The 23297-nt window shown below is 37.5% G+C and overlaps 2 protein-coding genes across 5 annotated transcripts in view; one reads left to right on the top strand and one right to left on the bottom strand.

Annotated features, from left to right (window-relative positions):
• Positions 1 to 12208, top strand: part of LOC139961499 (uncharacterized) — a 24291-nt gene extending 12083 nt beyond the window's left edge. For all 3 annotated transcript variants that reach the window (XM_071960700.1, XM_071960698.1, XM_071960699.1), the window contains exon 7: positions 1140 to 12208. The gene's annotated coding sequence lies outside the window, so the exon portion shown is untranslated. The remainder of the gene's footprint in view (positions 1 to 1139) is intronic.
• Positions 9490 to 23297, bottom strand: LOC139961495 (uncharacterized). 2 transcript variants are annotated; one of them, XM_071960692.1, is made up of 11 exons: positions 22852 to 23297; positions 21910 to 22000; positions 20060 to 20239; positions 18805 to 18954; positions 17998 to 18138; positions 16547 to 17675; positions 15535 to 16087; positions 14987 to 15113; positions 13997 to 14128; positions 13002 to 13197; positions 9490 to 12761 (listed from the first exon to the last, which is right to left on the bottom strand). In XM_071960692.1, exons 3-11 carry the CDS (start codon positions 20216 to 20218, stop codon positions 12562 to 12564), a joined length of 2787 nt encoding a protein of 928 aa, XP_071816793.1. In that variant the 5' UTR covers positions 20219 to 20239; positions 21910 to 22000; positions 22852 to 23297; the 3' UTR covers positions 9490 to 12561. The 2 variants fall into 2 exon arrangements, with proteins under 2 accessions (XP_071816793.1, XP_071816792.1); XM_071960691.1 differs by lacking the exon at positions 21910 to 22000.

The following is a 23297-nucleotide window of genomic DNA, read 5'->3' as shown; positions in this document are numbered from 1 at the left end:
AACAGAGAACTGCATGCACAGACTTATATGGAAGTATTACACAAAAGTATAGGTGTGTGGGAATGGGGGGAACTAAAATAATACAAACCAAAAAATGTTTTCAAATATGGTTCTTAAGTCAGGAGTATAGTACTTAACCAATATGGTCGCCATAACATGTTCCTCTTGAGAAAAGTACACTCTTTCAAAAAAACTGGTAAAATCTAATTCAATTTCAAAGTCGAATGCACAATGTACGTATGAAGAAGTACATATGGTCTGGCGTTTTGCTGCACAGCGAAATGCGCCCTCACTTTTTTCAAGGCTTCGCTGCATAAACACACGGCGATACACTGTGTCAGCATTCTTCCTTGTTCAATTTCTATGGCAGTTACAGAGTTTGCAAGGATTTCTGAATCTTGACCTTTGACCTCAGCATGAAACAATATGCTTCTTGAGTCAATAAGGTGAATCCACATACCTTGTATACTATTCATCAATGCGTTACCTTCTGAAGTGTTTACAAGGTTTTCAGACATTAACCTCAGTTGACTTGAAATAACCTTTGACCTTTGCAGAAACCATTACTGTCTTGTGTTCAATAGTTGGATCCAGGTGGGGGTGGGGGAAGAAAGGGTTTTTCCTTCTTAGTTTCTTTTTATGAAGAAATCCATTGAGTATCACTTCGGTGGTACGTGTTCTGGACTACATAACTACAGACTTGGTACCTTTTGCCCCTTCTGTTCGAATTCTGATCAATTACATAATAGCAACATTTCTGAAACAATTTGGACAAATTAGTTTGATACATATTCATAACTGATGGTACTAAATCAATATTGTGACTTGTGATTGATGCAGTTATTTCGGAATTGTATATCAAAGAAATAAAAGGAAATATGTTGAGCTTGGAATTGATATATCACAGTTTAATATTTGAATCTTTCGTCTTCAGTTTTTCTCTCTGCTTTTGTTGGTTGGTTGGTTGATCGAGCGACTGGATATTTGTTTGCAGTACGCTTAAACTTGCATATACTACCTATCGAACACGTTGTTGCAGACTTCGTTTCAATCTTGTGTTAGTCGATGCATCATTTTAATGAATTTAAGTACATCTTTCCAAAGTAAGTAAAACTTCATGTTTATCTTTATTTTTGTAGAGACGACAAGCCAGTCAAGCCCAGAATCGACGTTTTCTACGCAGCCAGTGTAGTGATGGCACTTTTTATAAAACATTCTGGATAATACTGATCTACAACGGAAGGGAGGGACAGTTGGGAGGACAAACAATAGACAGACACGACTATAATGGCAAGAATGTTTGCTCTACAGTTCTGTTAACCATTTCTTTTGTGTTTTTTTCATTCAGGAAGTATTCTATTTGTTAAAGCCATTAAGGGTTCTTAGTTTAATTCCATTCACTTTTACATATAAACTGTTCTTTTCATACTTACTCTTTGTCCTCAACAATTGATGAAACAAATAAATAAATGAATAAATGAATGGATACCACACCGTCCTTGACAAACAATTTGATGCAGCAAAGACATTCATCCGTTCAGTCTCTACCTCCACGGGTATTAGTCGATGTTCCTTAGAGTAAAGTGGACAGGACCTCTTCAGGAGCCCGTATGCAGAGGTTGTGGGAGTTTAAAACCCCTTTCAACCACACACAGAATTCTAAAGCACAACCTTATGCTTAGACAGAATTACAAACCTAATTAATAGTCTACATATGCGTCATGTATCATTCGACGTCTTGAAGTTTTCTGTAACGAACCCCAGCACTTCCCCTCTACATGTATGGGAGTCGACTTTAGCAAACCCGGGGATCGCACCCTCTCTTAAAGAAATCGTAGGTCCGCATCTGGCCATCCATAATGGATCACATCCAAACCTAAATCAGTTGGGGAATTCAGAAGACATTACCACCCCAGAGTTGACTGAGTAACGATTAGCACCTCTGACTATTCAACAATACAATACTCAAAACAACACTTTTTCTGAACCAACTGTCTCATGAAAGTTTTAATAAAAAATACTGAACTGGTAATAAGGAAGTCAGTTTTGATTTTTGCCTACGTTATGGCACGTAGTTTTGCAGTTCTCGCAAATCAGCAGCATTCAGGTATTGTTTCATCATTAAATAGATCTCGCTCGGTGAGCATTGCAAGTTCCATGCTCTGAGTACTCGGAGAAGTTTTTAAATTATAGCTTGAAACTCCAGATCCATATCCCATGGGGGATCCCGCCCATTCTAATAAATGCGATTGGGTTTAGTCCTAAATTCAGATAGTGAAATGTCCCTGATTGACTTGCTGGCATGCAGTAGCAACAGATTCTTGGGGAATTATTTGTACCTGAACCAAATGGAAGCAAGGTTAACAAATTGAAAATATAAGGTTTCCAGTATATAATTAAGGCAAGGTCTTAATTGTCACGCCCACAGATTCAAGTGTTCAAAACAAACAAATTCCTCAAAGGGCACTACGTATCCCATGGGGGTCTTCCCCATTTGGTGCATCCACAAACCGGCGTATGCAACTGTATTTAAAAGTAACCTCGTAGGTCCCCATTAATTCACCTGGAAAAAGAGAAGCGATGAAGATTGAGTTAATTACCCAAGGACCAGGGACGTAGCCAGGGGGGGCACGGGGAGCAACTGCCCTCCCCCCTTTCAGTGTCGAAAAAATGTTAAAAACTGTTTTCTTAGCATGGTATTTTGTCATTGCTCTTTTGATCTCGAATACTCGTCAGCTCCGTTAACTCTATTATAATCGTAGTAACATTCAGGCCTACTGATACAGCTACTTATTTAATTTGGCAGATGCAATTAGCTAAATTTAGCCTATAGCCAATTACAAGCCTACAGTTGGCCACTGCGTATATATTGCCTACCTAACCGCACTCGATGGAGTGTCACGAACCGTATGCACAACGAAGTCGACAACGTTCATTCTCATCTTTTTTATTATTCGTCCTAAGTTGTTTGCACGGACAGCATGTTATGAAGCTAAGCTAGCAATCGTATGTGATACGCTTCCTATAAATAATTATTACATTTCAAATACACTGCGATAACGATATTTGTTTTTAGGCCACTGCACATCTAGCTGTCTTACAAAATATAAAAGTTTATATTGTCCATCAGTTAAGTTCGTCAAATGTATTAAAGTCCAGACATTGGACAATAAACAAGAATCATCCTACTGGAAAAATTGTAAAAGATCACTGTGTTTGTCTTTCTGATAAAATATGTAAAAGAACATGTAAAAGAATTCAAACAGGAAACAAAATTTGTTGATAATATGATATCGTATGATAATGATGAACTGGCAAAACATTGCACCAGATCACATCCAAGGACTTTCAATTGTTCAAAAATATCTCGTATGTGCAACCTCTCTTGGGATGATGATGATAACGATGTAATCATGCGGGCTTTTTCTGTTTTATTAGTTCAGCTAGTATAGATCTGAAGTAGGCAACCCATATCTGGGCAAAGCACTTTAACACCAACTTGGGAAACCCCAAATGAAGCCTACACAGTTTTCTTTCCGTGACCCATAATGGGCCCAATATGGTCAAATATTATACTGATATCTATAATTGAATATAATTTATCATTTATTGGAAACAGCCATATCAAATGCAGTATAAAGCTGACTGGACGTAATATTGTGAAGACATTTGACAATTGAGTTGGACATAACGTATAGCTAAAACCGTTCATGATATGGGAACCAGAAGTAAATCGAGCACATACACTCAACATGGCACATCTACCATGTTAGTATATATCCACCATGTAACCTAAGTATATCTCCTATGTATGTAGGACATTGATCTAACATGTCATTACTGAGATTTCCTGCTCACGAGAATAATATATACACACACGTAAACGCACACAATTACATACACACACGCCATGATTGGTATATGTTCTTGCTTATCGGAACCAATAACGATACTTCCAGCACCGCAAAACTGCATTATAAACTGAGTAGGTGTAATGATCCGTTGTGACAATTCCATTGTCAGGATGTCAACATGTATACTTCCTGAACATTATAAGCAATTACTCATGGATGTGCGTACTATGCTGCATAGGTGAGCGATATGAATGTTGCAATGTTGAATGTTTAACAATAGCTGGGTTTAACCATTTAAAACAAGTTACACAAAAGATGAAACAGCCAATAATAGAAACCCCTTATGTTAACCTTTAGTATCCATAAAAATACATGTGGTATACTTACATTAATTGCCTATATGTGCTGCATATTGTTTACCCACATGGAACACAACTGGACATCCCTCTGTTTATCATTAATTTGCCCATGTTAAAGTCCACACCGGGGCCCCACATTCATCCGAGATTTATCGCACATTAATCTAGCCATTTGTATCATATATGCAATCCACATTAATAGGACATTTGGCTAGTAATATTGAAACAAACCCTAATATATGGCCGTTTGAATTTCCCCCTATTTGAAACTCATGCAAGGCCTGCGTATGGATATTACATGTTTTGTTCTCATTAATTGGCGATGTAAAACCCATATTATATACACATAAAACAAATCTGGGCATCCCTTGGTTAATCCATACAAATTTCATGGAAACACCCACAAGGGACCCAATCAGTCATCCCCGAGTTACCCAGCAATAATAAACCCTTTTCTAATTTCCGTTAAACCCATATGGGGCCCGCCCATGTGCATATTATATGATAATAATAATACCAAACAATATATAAACAAAACTTTTCAAAAGCGCCGTAAATATAACATCAAAACCAAAACAAACTCTAAAACAAAATCAGCCGAAGTACCTCGTGAAGAGGAACGTTTTCAGCTTAGCAATGAACACTGATTTATCGGGTATGATTTTTACATAATTGGGAAGGGAATTCCATGACACTGGACCAGAGATACAAAATCATGCTTATTATAAGTAAGACCAACAGTTTGAGGAACAGTAAAATAACAAAATTAGATGGGTATTGCGTTTGAATTGCTTAATGGATATAATTTCACAGATATTTTGGTATTTGATTTGAGATATTTTGGTTAGAAACCGTAGATGCAGCCATGTACTAAAGTCGTATCCTTGTTCAATTGGTAAACAGTGCAACGATCTAAGAAGGGGGTATGGTGGGTGCATTTTGATTGCTCAAACAGCAGTTTAGCAGCCCAGTTTGAAATGTTTGTAGTCGATTTGTATAGGTGTTTGGAAGATCAATAAAAACGGAGTTACAGAAGTCGCGACGAAATGTCACAAAAGCGTGAATTAAACGTTCAACTTAGTTCACGAGATAGATATTGACTTATAGATTTTCTGCTACAAATTTTGATAAAAAATCGAATCATTTGTAAATTTATGAAATAATATTGTATATCTTATGGGAGGGTTTTCCTTTATATTATATTATTGGATCTGGGTATACCTAGCATACATCTTGGTGCTCTCAGTGCAGATTTAGTTCTATATGCGACAAATGTAACAGCATAGCACAAATTGCACTATTTAGGTCTGATCCAGGTTCCACTGGTTATGTACTAGTGGTATTACATAAGTATCAATAGTTAGGTCCCTCAGGGCTGGCAGGGAAGGACAGGGAGGTTTATCGGGTTCCACTGGTTATGACCTAGTGGAATTACATAAGTATCAATAGTTAGGTCCCTCGGGATGGCAGGGAAAGGACGAGGAGGTTTATCGGGTTCCACTGGTTATGTACTAGTGGTATAACATAAATATCAATAGTTAGGTCCCTCGGGATGGAAGGGCAGGACGGGCAGGTTTATCGGGTTCCACTGGTTATGTACTAGTAGTATTACATAAGTATCAATAGTTAGGTCCCTCAGGGATGGAAGGGAAGGACGGGGAGGTTTATCGGGTTCCACTGGTTATGTACTGGTGGTATTACATAAGTATCAATAGTTAGGTCCCTCGGGGATGGCAGGGAAGGACGGGGAGGTTTATCGGGTTCCATTGGTTATATACTAGTAGAATTACATAAGTATCAATAGTTAGGTCCCTCAGGGATAGCAGGGGAAGGACGGGGAGGTGTATCGGGTTCCACTGGTTATGTACTAGGGGTATAACATAAATATCAATAGTTAGGTCCCTCGGGATGGAAGGGAAGGACGAGGAGGTTTATCGGGTTCCACTGGTTATGTACTAGTGGAATTACATAAGTATCAATAGTTAGGTCCCTCAGGGATGACAGGGAAAGGAGGAGGAAGTTCTGCAGCTATGGTCGCAAGTACAATAACGATATATCGTTCTCGCCACTATGCTTAGCCTACTGCACTGTTACAGCTGATTAACACAGAGATTACAGTAACTACTGTAAATCTTAAACCTTTGTACCACAGTAAATACTGAATTGTGCTGACAAATCTGATAAATTGGTAGCATGTGCTACTATAGGATTAAAATAAGAACCGAGGATATGTGTAAATCCCAACAAATTCCAAACAACTGGATTTTAGGAATGACACATATTGAAATGTAGTATGAAGTTATATCCCCATCCTATCACTTTAAGACATGTGCTCCAAATCCTCTTTTTTGTAGGAGTAACTACTTTATTCCTGTTCCCGAGTTTAGTCACCCGTCACACACATCACAGTCGTACAAGCCCCGTTTGTCTTAATTCCATGATATCTTCATGCTTAATAACAGATGGCAACAGGGGCGTAGCGAAGGGGTTTTTGTTGGGGGAGTGTGGAGAATTTGATTTGCCGACGGATCTGGAAGTGGTGACTGAAATGGGGGAGGGGGTCTAAGGGGAGGGGGTGTCCCCCTCCCCTTTGGCAATTTTTTAGTTTTGAAACGTCCTTAGATGCAATCTGGTGCATATTTTAAGTCAAACTTGATTTGCCGACGGATCTGGAAGTGGTGACTGAAATGGGGGAGGGGTCTAAGGGGAGGGGGTGCCCCCTCCCCTTTTGAAAATTTTTAGTTTTGAAACGTCCTTAGATGCAATCTGGTGTATATTTTAAGTCAAATTTGACTTGCCGACGGGTCTGGAAGTGGTGACTGAAATGGGGGAGGGGTCTAAGGGGAGGGGGTGTCCCCCTCCCCTTTGTAAAATTTTTAGTTTGAAACGTCCTTAGATGCAATCTGGTGCATATCTTAAGTCAAATTTGATTTGCCGACGGATCTGGAAGTGGTGACTGAAATGGGGCAGGGGTCTAAGGGTAGGGGGTCTACCCCTCCCCTTTGGAAATTTTTTAGTTTTGAAACGTCCTTAGATGCAATCTGGTGCATATTTTAAGTCAAATTTGGCACGGAAGAAGCTCCCGTTCTCCTTCCGCTCTCTTCACCTTTTCTCTTTTTGCCGACAGACCCAAAATTTGCCGACAGCGACCAAATTATTGGGGGGGTGTGACACCCCCCACACCCCCCGCTCGCTACGCCCCTGGATGGCAACCTGTTGCATCTCATGTATATAAAAATGTGGTTAGTGATAGCCCTCTTCTGTGTGCCTTAGTAATTATAAGTAAAAGAGTCTGTGACTGTGACCTATGTCACAGAGAGGTTATTGCCCCTTCACAGGAGGTTATAATGACTTAGATTCTGTAGTTTTTAGAATGAAAAAAGACTAGCATTCCGTACTTCAGAGAGTGCAGTTCAGATACACTATTCTGGATCTGCACTCCAGCAAACATATTATCTCAGAAGAAATAAAGTTGACTTTCTACAATGATATCTATGTCTGGAGTTCTCTTTTATCTGCTGTTCTATGTATTTAATAATTGAGCCCTGAAATAATTGAGCCGGAGCACCCCCAACGTAACAATATCCTCAGTTCTCACTGTAATCCTAATAGCAAATGCTACCGATTCATAGCACGATCCAGTTTTTACTTTGGTACAAAACTTTAAGATTTACATAGTAACTGTGTTCTCTCATATACATTACTGGAACCTCTGTTGATGACATAGTACTTTCGTTTCAACATTAACCTATGTAACCTGTCTGCTTCAATTCTTTTGTTCACGAAATGTCCAGGTGTTAGCTGTACGGAAAGCTTATTGTCATTGATCTCTTATCGTACTGGGTTAAGTATAGACAAGTTCCTAGTAACGGAAGTTAATTAGAATCCCAAAATTCCCCACATTTTTCCCCAGTCTGCTTTGACGGTTAGTGGAATAATCCTTGAGCTAATGATCGGTTCTATTTGTTTTTTTCGATTTCACTGACTTCCTATGAGTCTATTAAACATCGATTCGGGAGAAGTTTTCGTTATTCGCGTGAATGCTTCTCCTGCCTGGTCAAGAGCGCAATGCTTTGGAGTGAGTAATTTGCTTCTCACAACAACGTGGCAAAATACTGTCACCGGGTAAAGCCAGAGTGTTTAAATATCAACGGTTATCAATAATTCAAATAGGAAGTCAATCGATTTGGCCGACAGATGCCAGCTGCAAAATAAGCTTCAGATCCGTCGATTACCATTTTGGAATGAATTTTCAAAAGAGGCAGAGTTCCCATAGGGTTCAAAGTTGAAATGATTGAGAATCTGACCTCTGCAAGTCACTGTAAAGGCAGCGAAACTGGTTAAATATGGGTTCGGAGGAGGGGGGGGGGGGGTCGAAGGAGCGGTGGGATGTGCGACTTTGATTCTAAAGAGCAAACTAGAAAATCCTCTCATAAACTTCCCCATAATTTTTTATCCTCTGTGGCATTCTGCACAACAAAATCCAGTATTTGATTTTTTTCTTTTTCTTTTGCTACAAAACGATTAAATGTTTCTTAACAAACTATTCTCACAAAAGAACACTTTTTAATTACATTTTCTTAATCTTTCAACAGAGGGCACTTGATAAATACCAATATGAAAACTTTTCGAAGACTCGACAAGAGGGTAGTTTTGGGTCTTCAACATCTGATGTCAGAAATAGGGTACTTCTGCGTGACGTCTAACCATTGCTGCCAAGCAATGGTTAGACTCAATAGTTCTGTATGCTAAGTGATGTTTTGTTTGGCCGGGTCATAGTGAGGTGGGTTTTTCATCCAAGAGCAATTTACGGTTTTCCCATCTGAAATGACTTTCTTAATTGAAAAGATTCCAAAGTTGAGTTAAAATGTTGAATTGGAAGCCACCCGACGTGTAAGTTGTAATCCATAAGCCCTTGCGGGCTTCTCCCACATTTGTGGCCGCTTAAGCGTCGTAAAAATAACTGCTTATTATTATGTTTTGTATATGCGATTACAGTAATACATTTGAATCAGTGACTGGGACTGGCCGTACATGTATGTCCCAAAGTTGCCACCAATTACATAATATACAGCAGACGCTGATAGAGAACAGTTTTATAGATTTACTTGTCTAAGAATGATGCACATAATGGTTATATCAGAAATTGCAGAAGTAAACGCACCAAAAACAAAAAACAAAACCGTAAAAAAAACTTTTTTACATTACTTTAAGATAACAAATTTGCTAGAAACAATACGCAAAAGCTATGAGAGAAATAATTTCAAGTACGTAAATGCATTAAATGGTTGTCTATTTGAATTATATAAAAACCGAAGACTAACAAGAACAGGCAATCTTTTTCGAGATTGTTACGATGCAGCGAAAAGTCAGCTGCAGTCAAAATCAAATGTCACACAGTGACAAGCCAAATACAACTGCAATGTGACTGGCCAAATCACATTACTCAATTTCGAACCTTTACTTGAGTAGAACACCATTTTGACAAAGAATTTAGGATATATTCATATATTTGATGATAAAAGATAAAAAATGTAAGAAGAAATATAAAGTATATCATTTTCTATAAAATCTAATAACTATTTCTATGTTCTTCGTAAAATATTTGTTCCTTGCTATACTAATCGTATGTCTACATACACTTTTATCTAAGCAGTTATGTTAAAAGGAAACTTAAACGGCAATTTGAAAAACAATTGAACCTGATAACGAAAACGTTCAGTGGTTTCGATGCCCAAGCATACTCACAGTGTTGTAAGCCATACATGTTAATATTCATGAACTTGTGCACACCAAAATGAAGAGGGACTATCTAACTAATTAAGCAACATGACAAGGAAGGTACCAAGCATAAGTTATCATGTTGACAAAGTCTATTTAGCAGATATATATGCATGAATATTAATGAGGTCATATTTTATGATCTCATAAGCATGTACTGTATATATATATACTGACTGTACTTACATTGTATTAGCCAAGTACATATGTATAAAGCTAATTAAACATACTATTTCAGATATATTTGATTACGAATATTATGTTCACTGATTAATATTCATGATATGCACAAAAAACAACATGGTTGATTTTGTGAAAGTAGTGTGACGAACCTAATATGTCAAGGATGAAAATCATGAAATATTTGGTTCGTGACGTGTTTAAAAGCTAATTCTTGCAATTTGATGGATATTAACGACATAAAGTTGGAAATGTCCTTTAAAAGTTCTTATTTTGTGCTATCATCACCATATCAGCAAGAACCGAAGTTCCCATTAAGACCCGCCCATCCATTAATATTCAAGGCATGGGAACCACAAATAATCTGCTGATCACAGGACATCTACCTACTAAGTATGACATTGATTCAACTTGTGTTTGTTGAGATATAATTTTTCAAACTGTATTTTGACAATTCCCCAGAAAGCCCCACCCATATATTTATGAGTTAAAGATTGTTGTTGCAAAGAACATGTCATAAATAATACTTACTAAGCGTCTGAGTCTACACCTGTTGTAATTATATCAACCACAATGCCAACAGGCACTTTGTATGTGGGCATCCAACAGTAACACTTGAAGAAAAAAAAGACTTTTAACTGTTGACCATTAAATGAAATCATGTGATCAGCAAGGTTCTTGCACTAATGGAGAGCTAAACATATGAGCTATACTTTCTGAGTTATTACGTTTACATGTTGAGACTTTGACCTCTGTTCACTCAAATGACCTTTGAACTTCACAGAATAGGTTAAGAATTCTTCTTCTCACACATAATGCATTTATGGGATATGATGTTTGGAAGATATTGAGAATGAGACATTGCTTCCTGTCGACCTCATGACTAGTGTACAGTACAAAAATATATAACATGTTTATGCCTAAACCTAAACAGCCGAACATTCTTCAACATTAAAAAAAAAAGTGGAGCATTATTTTTGTATCTTAGCACCCTCCATTTTACCACAATCTCTCAAAGGAGAAGGGGCAAACCTTCCCATACGATCCCTCACAAGGACGACTTATACACACGTATTGCGTAACTAGACCAATGTAGACGCTAAAAGGTACCGCAAAATAGAGAAATCCCACAAATATAGAAGTTGAAAATAAATCTTGTAGACTACAGGAACAAGGAAAGCACGAGAATGTCAGATCCGGGCATCCATAGAAGTGCCAAATATAAACAATTCTCAAACCTTTAGGTTTGGTGAATTTGGACTCATCTTTGAAGACCCATTTATATTGCTGCACCACTCCTTTCTGCGCTAACGTTCTTTTTATTGTATACTGGGTAACCAGTTCATTCTTTTGACAGTTAACCACTTATTTCAAGCCAAAGTGTGCTCCTCCTTTTTTTGTGCAGACGCTCATAAAAATACATATTGATAGAATGCCGATATATTTAATCGATATTGATGTATTGATCAATAGCGATACTTGATCTCTGGAAAGATTTGTTTTCTTTTTGTCTGAATTACATCTGATTTAATGTGTACCATTCACGGTATAGCTATCACCACATCGATATGTATATTGTCAAGTTTGAAAAAAACATGAAGTTAAAATATTTAAAAAAATCTCATTATCAAAAAAAAGGGCAGAAAAGCAAAACATAGTATGAGACACATTGTCTCTGCATCAAACTACCTAGCAACATAAACTGTCATTATTACTTCCTACAAATTATTTCTAATATCTATACAATCAGGAATAAACTAGTGAGGAAGGATTACCATCCAACCCCCGCCACACCCACCGTTCTGCTCTTACCGCTCTGCTCTTACCGCTCTGCTCTTACCGCTCTGCTCTTACCGTTCTGCTCTTACCGCTCTGCTCTTACCGCTCTGCTCTTACCGCTCTGCTCTTACCGCTCTGCTCTTACCGCTCTGCTCTTACCGCTCTGCTCTTACCGCTCTGCTCTTACCGCTCTGCTCTTACCGCTCTGCTCTGCTCTTATATTTATATATACATATAGGCTATATATATGCCATATAGTCACTAGGAATGAGTTGATATGCAGAGCTGCTCTAGAGGTCGGTTCTTTAGTACATTTATGATCTGTGCAGTGAGTGTGAGCTTCATTCAACCACTCAAAATGCTAATTTCAGATGCCTGGTAGAGATTTACGACCGGTGGCAGTGTGACTTCGGTTACGTCATGCATCACTCGCTAATGGATTGAGACGACTGCTCAAATTACAATACTCGGCATTTTAACTTTTTACAGAAATCCATGTTCAAACATTTGATCGTTGCTTTTGATCTGTACTTTGTCAGTATGAATTTATAAGATATCCACTACGTAAAAGTGCAGTACCTGATGTATTCCATATACGATTATTTTATCTAGTGAGCTTCGCCGAGCCTTTTTTCAAAATCATACGCCATGTCTTCCCTTCCAATCTTTCTCAGTAAAGATATCAAACCACTTATGCTGGATTTCCGAGAATAGATCCACGTTTGAAATAGTTTATTCGATGGATTCCACTCACGAGGATCTGGTCTGTCAAACTGATCCATGTCATCCTGTTTGTAGCCAAGTTCAGCTGAAAAAAAAAAGAATTTAACTTTTCCAATCACTATCTCAAAACACTTTGAAGAGTTTGACAGTACGTTATACAAAATCTACATGTACAAAAATATAATTATATGACCAGTAAGTTCAACGTTTTACAACTGTGAGATGTTAAAGGTAGCTTTTATTGACAGAGATATAATTATAAAATATGTTCAATCAATGTGGAATTCCAATTGCTGCAGCAATACAGAAGTACTATTTAACTTACACGCAACCATTCTCCAGTCCAGATGGCGACTTTTATCCAAGACGTTTAGTTTGTCGCACAACCACATGTAAATTGTAGGGCTGAGATTAGATAGTTCGTCAGGATGAGCGGGAATCTTCGAGTAATCAATTCGAGAAAAATTCATTCTGACACAATCCCATGGTTTGGAGTAGGATGAACTTGGTAGTGGAGAGCACTGTGAAGATCACAACAGAAGGAAAAACTCTAAATGACGGCTCCTGAAACACACCTTCACACAAGTCAAATTAGGCGATAAATAAATAAATAATAACAATGACAATACCAATAATAATAATAATAATAACGATAACAATACTACGCAAGTCTTACTTGCTGATGTATGTTGTTCATATGAGTTTCAAATTTGACTGTAGGTTGCCTCCGCCATCTATGTGCCAATAAGCCAAAGAATTGCGGGTCTCATGCAAAAGTCAAAAGCGAAAATTGCCCATTTGACTTTCTGGAATTTCTTCTAAATGTGTTCAAGAATTCGTGCATACAATGTAGGACATCAATATACTATAAGCAAGGTTTCCGTCTATATTTCTACTATTGAAAGCTAGGCAAGACACAAACACGTCTCGCTCACCGTCCCTCGCATCCTTCTCCATATAGCCAGATATGATCGGTTACCTGCTGGAAGACGAGGAACTTAAGCAGTCAAGTTGACGTGTGTATGGTGTGTATGTGTGTATGTTTGTCCGTGTCTGTGACACTTGCGGAGGTCCGCGATAAATCAACAACGGAGTGATTGATATTTCTCATACTTGCTGTGTAGTTATTTTATAGTGTAAAGATACGCCATATTGATGAAGTTATGGGGTCAAATGTACACCTCTTCACATTGCATTAACTACACAACTTAAGTCAGATTGTAGCCGAACTTGAAGTACATTCGTTGGTTAATAGATGATACATGTAACTGTAAGAATAAATATTTGGGTACCATCTGGTAAAATGATGATCTTACTTACCTCTGTCGCGATTTCAGAAAGCCAGAATTGACCCACAGGATGTGCATGTAGTGGCTCACTTCCACAATACATGAATGTCTCACTGCGGTCAGTATCAAGTTCAATGATGTGCCTCCGTCCACTTAGTTGACGCTAATGTACGACAAAATATAGGAAACACTCAAGTTCCAGATACATTGTTCTCCATCTCAAACATACGGTAAACTGATTCATTTAGTTAGTCCATATAGTTAGGTCACCAATGACCCAAGTTAAATAGTTTGAACTATTTCATTGTGATAAGATTTAGATTGTTGGAAACCACTGCGGTTGACCCTTGTTGTATTTCTATAACTGTTTAAACTTTAACAAATGCCTCTTTAAACATATGAGGCTAATCATTTGAAGTGGCTGCACTACTAAGTCTAGCACAATGAGTCAGTTCTTCAAGTGCAACACAAAACTCAATGGTAAAACGTCAAACCTTTATGACCTCAAATAGCAATATGAATAGCAACATAAATTTGTCAAAGTCAAGTGGTGTTACATGTCTTCCGAGCATTCTATGTTGCTCGTATGAAGTTAAAAGAACATGTTTTGATTGAGTGCCAAAAATTATGAAACATCGGTTAGTTTTTAATATTTTCGCAAGCATTGTGCACTGAATTGCTAATCACATAGAGAAAACCGAAATAGATGAATAAAACATATTTAGTAGCTAAATGTTTCCTATTTCTTGGACAATGACATATTAAGACTAAAGGTCTGCCTAAAAACATCCAGTAATATAACATCACTTTAATCATTCCATCCCTAAATCACTTGAAAGGAAGTGCTTGGTAGGGTGAAACGATTTCTAACTCACTTGTTTTGGAGCAAGCGATGCCCTATCTTCTTCTACATTTTCAGTCAATGAGACGAAGCCCTAACTTTTGCAATTCAAAATTTGATCTTAGTTTCAGTACTCCAGCTTTAAAACCATTAATCAACAAGTTTACCATGCTCATTTACCTGACATGTACTCTTTAGAGGACACTCGAATCCCAGAATAGGCTTGTGTACTCCATGTACCTCAATATCCTCAATGCTTTTGCGAATAGCCTCAATCAGTTTCATTGGTCGATTTATGCCCGGAAACCTTCAAGGGAATTAGAGAATGAAATATCTTCACAATCAAATTGTTTATAAGATCCGTAATCACAACTATACGTTCTAACATTGACAGAGCAAGGACGACTTGTATTATTTTCCAACAATTGAATATATTTGTAATATGAAGAATTACAGAGATACATAACGTTATGTGAGCATATATCTCATTAAGGGATTTCTTTTCAGATGACTTCAACCTTCCTTATATGTCGACCAAACATGCTTAGTTTGAATATTCTAAACACATGAAGAAAATGCCACTATATATATATATATATATATATATATATATATATATATATATATATATATATATATATATATATATAATAAACTTGTTTGAAATTAATTTTACCTAAGCAAAAGAAATGGCAATTTTACTAATTCAGCATACAAATGGCACTTACGAACAGTAAATCCGGATTGAGGTTGATGCGAGTTCTACATTAAATGATGCAACACAGTTATTTCCAACTGTGATTTCAAAACATCCTCGATGACACGCTTTCCATCTTACTGGACCATCTGTCAACCTCTCCATCAATATGAACATGAGCTGCTCTAAAAACCCAGGGGGCATGTGATCTTCGAACGTGATCAGCAAGCTGTGAACGCCTTCTTGTATACATTTGCATTCATGGGCAGGTTTCAGAGCAAATGGCAAGAAGAAAAGTTTCTCCTTGAACAAAGAAAATCTTTTCAGATCAACATTACTTTCCATGGCAACACGGCTCAATGGCCAAATTAAGTCAAGATGTTGAAGAGAACAAAGCACACTGCTCAGTGTAAACTCGTGGAATATTTCACCCAGACCTTTAGCTGATGCAATACCTATGGTTGACAGTATCTTCCAGTGCGTTAGAGCTTGTTCCTCTGTGGCTGGTGGTTGAAGCAACTTCAGAAAGGGACGAAGGAGGACCTTCGGTGGTATGAAAAACTCCGGAGTACTTCCAGGGCGAGCTGTAAAAAGGATGAAACTATAATAAATATTAAAATATACACTCCTGTGCAATGAATATTCAACGACGACATGAATATGAACACCGTCCTTTGCCAACTATGCGACATTGCGTTTGCTGCTTTGGAGTGACAGGATGAAACTCATAAGATGCATTGGGCCTTTTGTCAAACCAAGCTTGCCTCAGAGCAAATGTAATCGGTATTCAAATATACATACGGATTCATAAAGTCAAATCACTTAACATTGACACTAAACATAGATATATTGCCAAACAATTTTATACCACAACTTGTATATTCCAGTTTCATTGTAGAGCATGAATTACAACACTGTCATAAGCAACATATACGTAACGGTACAAATACGTGACGTCATATGTAGGTAAAACCTCTCACCAGCAAACCCTTATCAAAACTTATATCAAATATCATAACAATGCACCTAATATGCCAACTCACCTGGCAGTAGCTCGGACTGTAACGCAAGGAAACGGACGAAACTCGTAAGATTCGTCTCTGACTTAGACTGAAGGACATCTTGAATGTCACGTTTAAGAAAAACTTTATGACCCCTGCGGCTATCAACCATTTTCCAAAAGGATTCAAGACTTTTCAGAAAGATTGTTGATGTTTCTGAAAGGTATTTCCGCTCCCAAAGTAGCTTCAAAATTTTCGAACGGAGATTCAACATGTGGTGGGCTTCTTCAGTGGAATGTTCTGACTTATAACTTGGATTTTGGAGAAGCGAATCGAACTCACTCTCCGAAGAGAGTTCTTCTTCTCTTCGCTGCATGTTTACGAAGATACAAGGAACATCATTGGAAAATATTTCAATTTGTGAGATGCCAACGTCACCAATAAACCGTCTCAAGTTATTAATGATGAAATCTTGAACTTTCATGTTAGAGTCATTGCTTGTAACAGCCAAAATTATAGGAACTTTGTGACCAGCGAGGTTATTGATTTTGTTCAAAGAAGACTGTAAATCGTCTAAACATATTTGGGTTTCCTGTTGCATTCGAAGAGCACTAACTTGATACACATATACCTCGTTCCCGCTCATAAAGAAACTTGTTGTTGCTTCTCTCAGTACTGATTGTCGATGACTGGCTACGATTATATCAACAAACATACTTGACGCAGTGCTATTGTTACCGTTGCATGTCTGATCAAGATTTGGAAGGTTCGTTAACCATGACCTGTAACTTCGCGAAAGTTTTCGAAATTTTGGTTCGGTTCCCATGGTGTCGTTGCCTTGTAAAACTATTCTACCTTCATGAAAACTTGATTCGTCCATCAGACTGGCAGTTGAAGGTCCAAAGACCTCTTCGCCAAACAACTGTTTGGCGAGTAAGGTACTGTCTTCTCCTAAAAATACTATCTTGGAATATGGCAGTTTCTGTAGGGTTGATATTGATTTGATGTAGCTATGATTTCTATTAATTGATTGATTATTATGGACCTTACGGTATGAGCTGTTTGCATTCACATCAGTCTTCACACCAATTGGGCTCTGTACTATGAGAACCATTGTATCCTCACGACCCGAGCTATAAATATGTTTTTCTATTTCGTCTTCTTTAACGGCCTGTGGAATGTATAGGAAGTAATATGGATAACGTACGGATTGAAGCCCCATACTGGGTGAAATATGGGTTCAAGGGTTATAAAGTAAACAGAACGGCAACAAATAACCGAAAAATGCAATAAATTCATTCCGTACGGAACCAATCTTCACCTACTTATATCTAACATGGTATGTGATTTCCGTTAGCATAATGGATCCAAAAATGTATAATTTAACTCTATAGCGCAAAACCTCGGACTAACATATTAATGTCGCTGCCTTAGAAGGACATATCAATTCATCATAACATGCAATGGTAATTGCTGTGAGAGCAATACATTACCTGGTCTACATGGTTCTCAACACAATGTGTCGGGTGCCCGTTTAATGACAAGACTAAGTCACCTCGTAGAAGATTTGCCCTATCTGCTTGGGAACCCTCCGTCACCACCTTGACAATAACATACACCGTTGAGATATGCCTCTGAAGAACAAATACGTATATACATAAACTATTTAAAAAATTCAACATGGAATCAGTCTACCTTTTCTTACGAATGAACAGGATGGTACTGTATGAACAATTCGGATGACAGGGACTATAAAGATCAGATATTAGGCCCTAGCAATGAATATGTCAAAACGCTACACAAAAACTGGGATAGAAATGTTAATTACTATATAAACCTTGAGACTGCAGAAACAAATTTTACAGCTGAAAACGACAGACGGAGTATACCGACAAGGTAAACCTTAGGAACTTCAATTTCAACCGAATTATCATTCCTGTATATCCTAACTCGGACGAGGAAAATGAGAGCTAATCACCACCTGTGATTTACATCAAACGTCAACTATTACTAATACTTTTTAAGAAAAGTCACCAAGGAAAGAGCCTGGTCACATAAAACCAAACAACCGAACGACTGATCCGCTCTCAACCCCAGTCCCCTTGCATCGAGACTGTGACTGTGTGCTCATCGTCAGGTGTGTATCACGATTCCCCTCGAAGGGGAACAGATACTACACATGATCTTAGCCAAAAGGCCGAGAAGCCTATTCGATGAATATCATCACATCCCAATAAATGTATGTGCACATGACCTTCCTTGCAACTATGCAGTTGTTCATATTACCCATCTGGACTTACCTCCATTACCGGTCTCATCTTGAATGATATCTCAAATGATGAACTCATCTTATGGATAGTTATCTTCCGTTGCTGTGGGTTCCATTCGATTTGATCGGGTCTCTTTAATGCAATGTCAGCGATCGCTTGATAGCAAATGGGGGTGCGTACCTGTTGAATAATTAACTCAGGAAATAATACTTCTAATTTAACTTGAACAAAGCGAAGCGAATATCATCCTGTGATGCAGACATCATAACACCTTCCTATGTGATAGAGGTACTTTAGAATATCTACTATACCTAACAGCAATTATGGTCAATCGACTATGGTTCGAGGTATCATGTGGTAAACATTGCCTAACACTGTCATCGATGCCTGTAACAATACTATTAAGTTTCCTTATACAAATATATATATATATATATATATATATATATATATATATATATATATTTATATATGTTGATACTAGATGAGACTAGTGGAACACTAGTAGTTGTAACTCGATGGACATAGAGCACTCTGCGCCAAGATAGACGCCAACCTACTCTATATATTTATATATATATATATATATATATATACGACATTATGACTGCAAAGATTCATTCTGCCTCCGGCAATTGAATCAACAATAAGAACAGGAAGACAGGGACCAAACAAGAGATTTCACATCCTTGTCGCAATATGGCAAATAGTAGTCCCTTACACGCATGATGATTCAGTCAGAATCTCGTCTCTGGGTATATATCTTTGCTGACTTAAGGAATTATTCATCATTATAATCTCTTCCATACTATATTTGATAATGGGTGGGTTTGCTTCTCTTGTACTGTGTTAACAGCATGATGAATCCGGTTAATTAATGTTGCTCTTTTACATCAAGAATGCCATACCTTACATGAATATGTATGTATTTCATTTTAGTAGACTCCTAACATAATTCCTTGTTTTGAACTTTGACGAGGGGCATAGTTTGCTATATTACTAAGTTTGGCCATGAACCACAATTTTCGTTGATGTGATTACAGTACACTTCGAATTTAACGAAAGTTAGTACTTATGTGCGAAATGAATAGCTCTCTTATTGGTCATTTTAAGGGTTCGGTGCTCTCGGCTCTCGACGAGAGAATGTTAGCTAGGACGATGAAGGGTGGGGGGGATTCATGATACTATAGGTATCAAAATCTTCTTTCGAGATGCAGTCATTTCTATACGTGCAAAGACAGATGTGTAAATAGCTAAGTAAAGTTATACTGAATCAAATACTAACCTGACCACTATCCCAAGATATATGATTGCCATGGTGATGCTGGTTGTTGTTAATCCTTACAGTGCTATCGTTGGAAACAAGTGAATTCATGCTGCTGTTCCCATCCGAGCCCAGAGCAGTAGAACAATCATTGGATCTCTTTATTGGGTACATGATCATCCAACTGTTTGTCAATACTCACTAATGACGACCCAAAATATGCGAAAAGAAGAATCAATTGTAAAATACGAGATCAGAAAGCCAGTCGGCTTTGTGATTCTTGAAATATAATTTTCTCAAATTCCTATTTGACTATCTGACTAATGTAGAGTAAGTGAGATAACAATTTTCAAGATTTAAAGTGATAATCAGAAAGGATTGAGAGATTTCCACTTGTTATTTGTAGCACTCATACTGTATGTGGCATTAACCTATTAAATTCACTTGTATAATTTTTATTCCAAAATATTTCACTATCAACAAAGAATTGTCTTTTCTATGTCAAATATATACGCACAGAAATTCTACATATGAGCAAATGGACACCAATTTTGAGCTAGTAAGTCAGCTCTGCCATCAACTACCTCTTGAAAAACTGTTTTTTATGAGTTACATGACATTGTTTATTCACTGTGAAATACTTTCAAAACTTTCTGCCTTAGCAAGAGTCTTGCAGAATATATCACAGAGCATTGTAAGGCCAGTTTTGGGACCACTTGAGACAACCTTTTGACCTCCTTGAAGCTCAGAGTGAGAAAACTGATATAGGCAACTTGATTGTCTTTGATACCCAAACACAATCTTAGTATCAACTCTTTGAAGCAGATTTCCTTCTGTATGTTTATTGAAGACCTATAGTATATTAAGCCCCTTTACAAAAGTGCAAAACTAAACTAAACTGAAATCAACCTCAACCAATGCCAATAGGGTTCTTGTACTCCCCAAGCTGGATCTACATACCAAGTAGAAAATTTCAACCAAGATGTACCCTTTGAGTTATCGTGTTTACAAAGTTTTCAGACTTTGACCTCTGTTGACCTCTCATGAGCTTTTAACTTCACAGGAAAGAACAAGGTTCTTTAATTTAATACGACGGATCCAGTTACCAAGTATGAAGGTAATCCACCACGAACAAGTTACCGTGTGTTTATAAGCGGCCTACAGGTGTCACCTACATAACCACAAACACACGACATCAACAGCACATAGACTCCCTGCCTCGGCCAAAGATTGAAACTTTAATGTTCAGTTCCGACATTGATTTGTGTTCTAATGGTTCTCACGAGATCTCGAAGGAAAATAGTATATAATATTACATAACACTGTGATTGTGGAATGTTACAACAGATGAAGAAAACTATCACATCATTGAAATGTGAAATTTTAGCACATGTTTACCTCGTGAACTAACTTCGCCACCTCGAAAGATAGTTATCTATAGAAGTGAACCATGTTTCATAAGTCAGGACCTTTTGAAGATTTCACAGTACATGTGCCTGTCAAATATTCATCCTTCTCCCACTGCCTCTTCCCCTTCCCCTCTCTTGGGATGGTAACACTTTATAGATTGAAATTTTACAAATATATAATGGATATTGGAGTAAAACTAGTCAACACTTGTACATATAATAATGAAAGTTCCAAACAAAATGTCCTACTGTTTGAACTTGGTATTGTATATCGAAAAGGAAAAATGCAGAATGTCGAGTTTGTAGCTGTACAATCGATACCAAATGATCGAAATTGTTTCCACAATCACATTTTGGCATAATGTCGAAATTTCGAGGAAAAAAGACAAATCTTCGCTATATATACAGCAAAATTATAGCATAAATAAATAAATAGCATAAAATAAACGTGTTGGTCCCTACCAGAGGTCTCGCAATTGATACTCTGATATTAACTGTTTCATCGAACCAATCATGGCCAAACTACAGTAGGCAACATGGAAGCCAAAATGAGCTTGAAAACAAACAATGAAAACAATTAAGGAATAGAAGCTTGTGGATTATGGATGACATTGGCCTAAAAATGGTAACTGCGAATTTCGACCCATTGGAATCCCACAAGCACCCCACTAACCCCAAGGAAATGCTACCATCGTGTTCCGCCATTTCTTCGTTATGCCTACAATAGTTGACACTCAGAATTATTGAGTAGAACAACGTTTGAGATCTATCGTCGCAATTTAATTGGCATCTCATTTGTAATTGCGAACAGTTCACAATTCATTCTTCTGACTGCATGAAGTAAAATTTGTGTTTTTATCTTTCACTACAACCCCCCAATGGGTGTAGCAATATACACACATGACACATTATCATCCGAGTATTATATTACATATTAGTAATACAGTGCTTATTAAGCTTGTACCCCTAGTTTCCTAAAGTCAAAGTACCATACTAAATAAATGAATGAATGAAAGGGTAGGGTTTATATACTATTCCGTAGATCTCAACGGAAGAAAAGTGATGTAATGAACCTTCAATGGATACCTTTTAAAGTTTATTATCATACCTACCAAGAGTAAGTTTCTACAAAATATAAAACCTAGCCTATTTCACGTGGTCTGAAAATGATAATACAAAATGGCCAGATTTCAATAGTCATCCTATATCAATCACTCAATATATATATTTTAAGTTTATTGTTATACTTAAAATACTTTTTTTTTTAAACTACTTAATACTTTACTTCTAGTGTTCTTTGACAAGTGGACGTTTTGGTGAAGGACATGATCGTGATTGCTTGTAATAAAAGCATTTTTCAGCAACAGTGTTAGCTATGTTTCACAATCCATATGCAGTACTCACCCAAAGTAGAAACTAACTTTTCATCTTTACCACTTTCGACATGATACTTTATCCATTCCTTTCCAATTTTTCTTTATTCTTCTCCGAAACTATCAATTAGTAATTCCACAAATGAAATCATTTCTTTTTCGCCGTTTCCAACGGTAAACATTTGATGGTATAGCTTTACGAATGGCACCTCAGTGAGAGGCTTATGATAATGCTTGTTCCCAACAGTCTTTTCTTCCGTGTGAGACAACAGTGAAAGTCTTTAGTTTGTCGTTGGTAATGCTGGTACGTATTTGCCTGCCTGTAAGGATTCTGTGTGCGTTGGCAATCCTGGTTGGTTGTTACGTTGTTTTCCTGATATGTATGTACTACGTATACATGTAACTGTGTGTGGCTCTTATCGAGTTTCCTGCTTTGCTCTGCTTGGCTTAGTTTACCCAAGTGACCTTTCCAGGAAC

This window comes from Apostichopus japonicus, chromosome 20 (assembly GCF_037975245.1).
Source record: "Apostichopus japonicus isolate 1M-3 chromosome 20, ASM3797524v1, whole genome shotgun sequence".
Classification (NCBI taxonomy): domain Eukaryota; kingdom Metazoa; phylum Echinodermata; class Holothuroidea; order Aspidochirotida; family Stichopodidae; genus Apostichopus; species Apostichopus japonicus.
The sequence above is the reverse complement of the archived record's forward strand: the minus strand, read 5'-3'. Positions and strand labels throughout refer to the sequence as shown.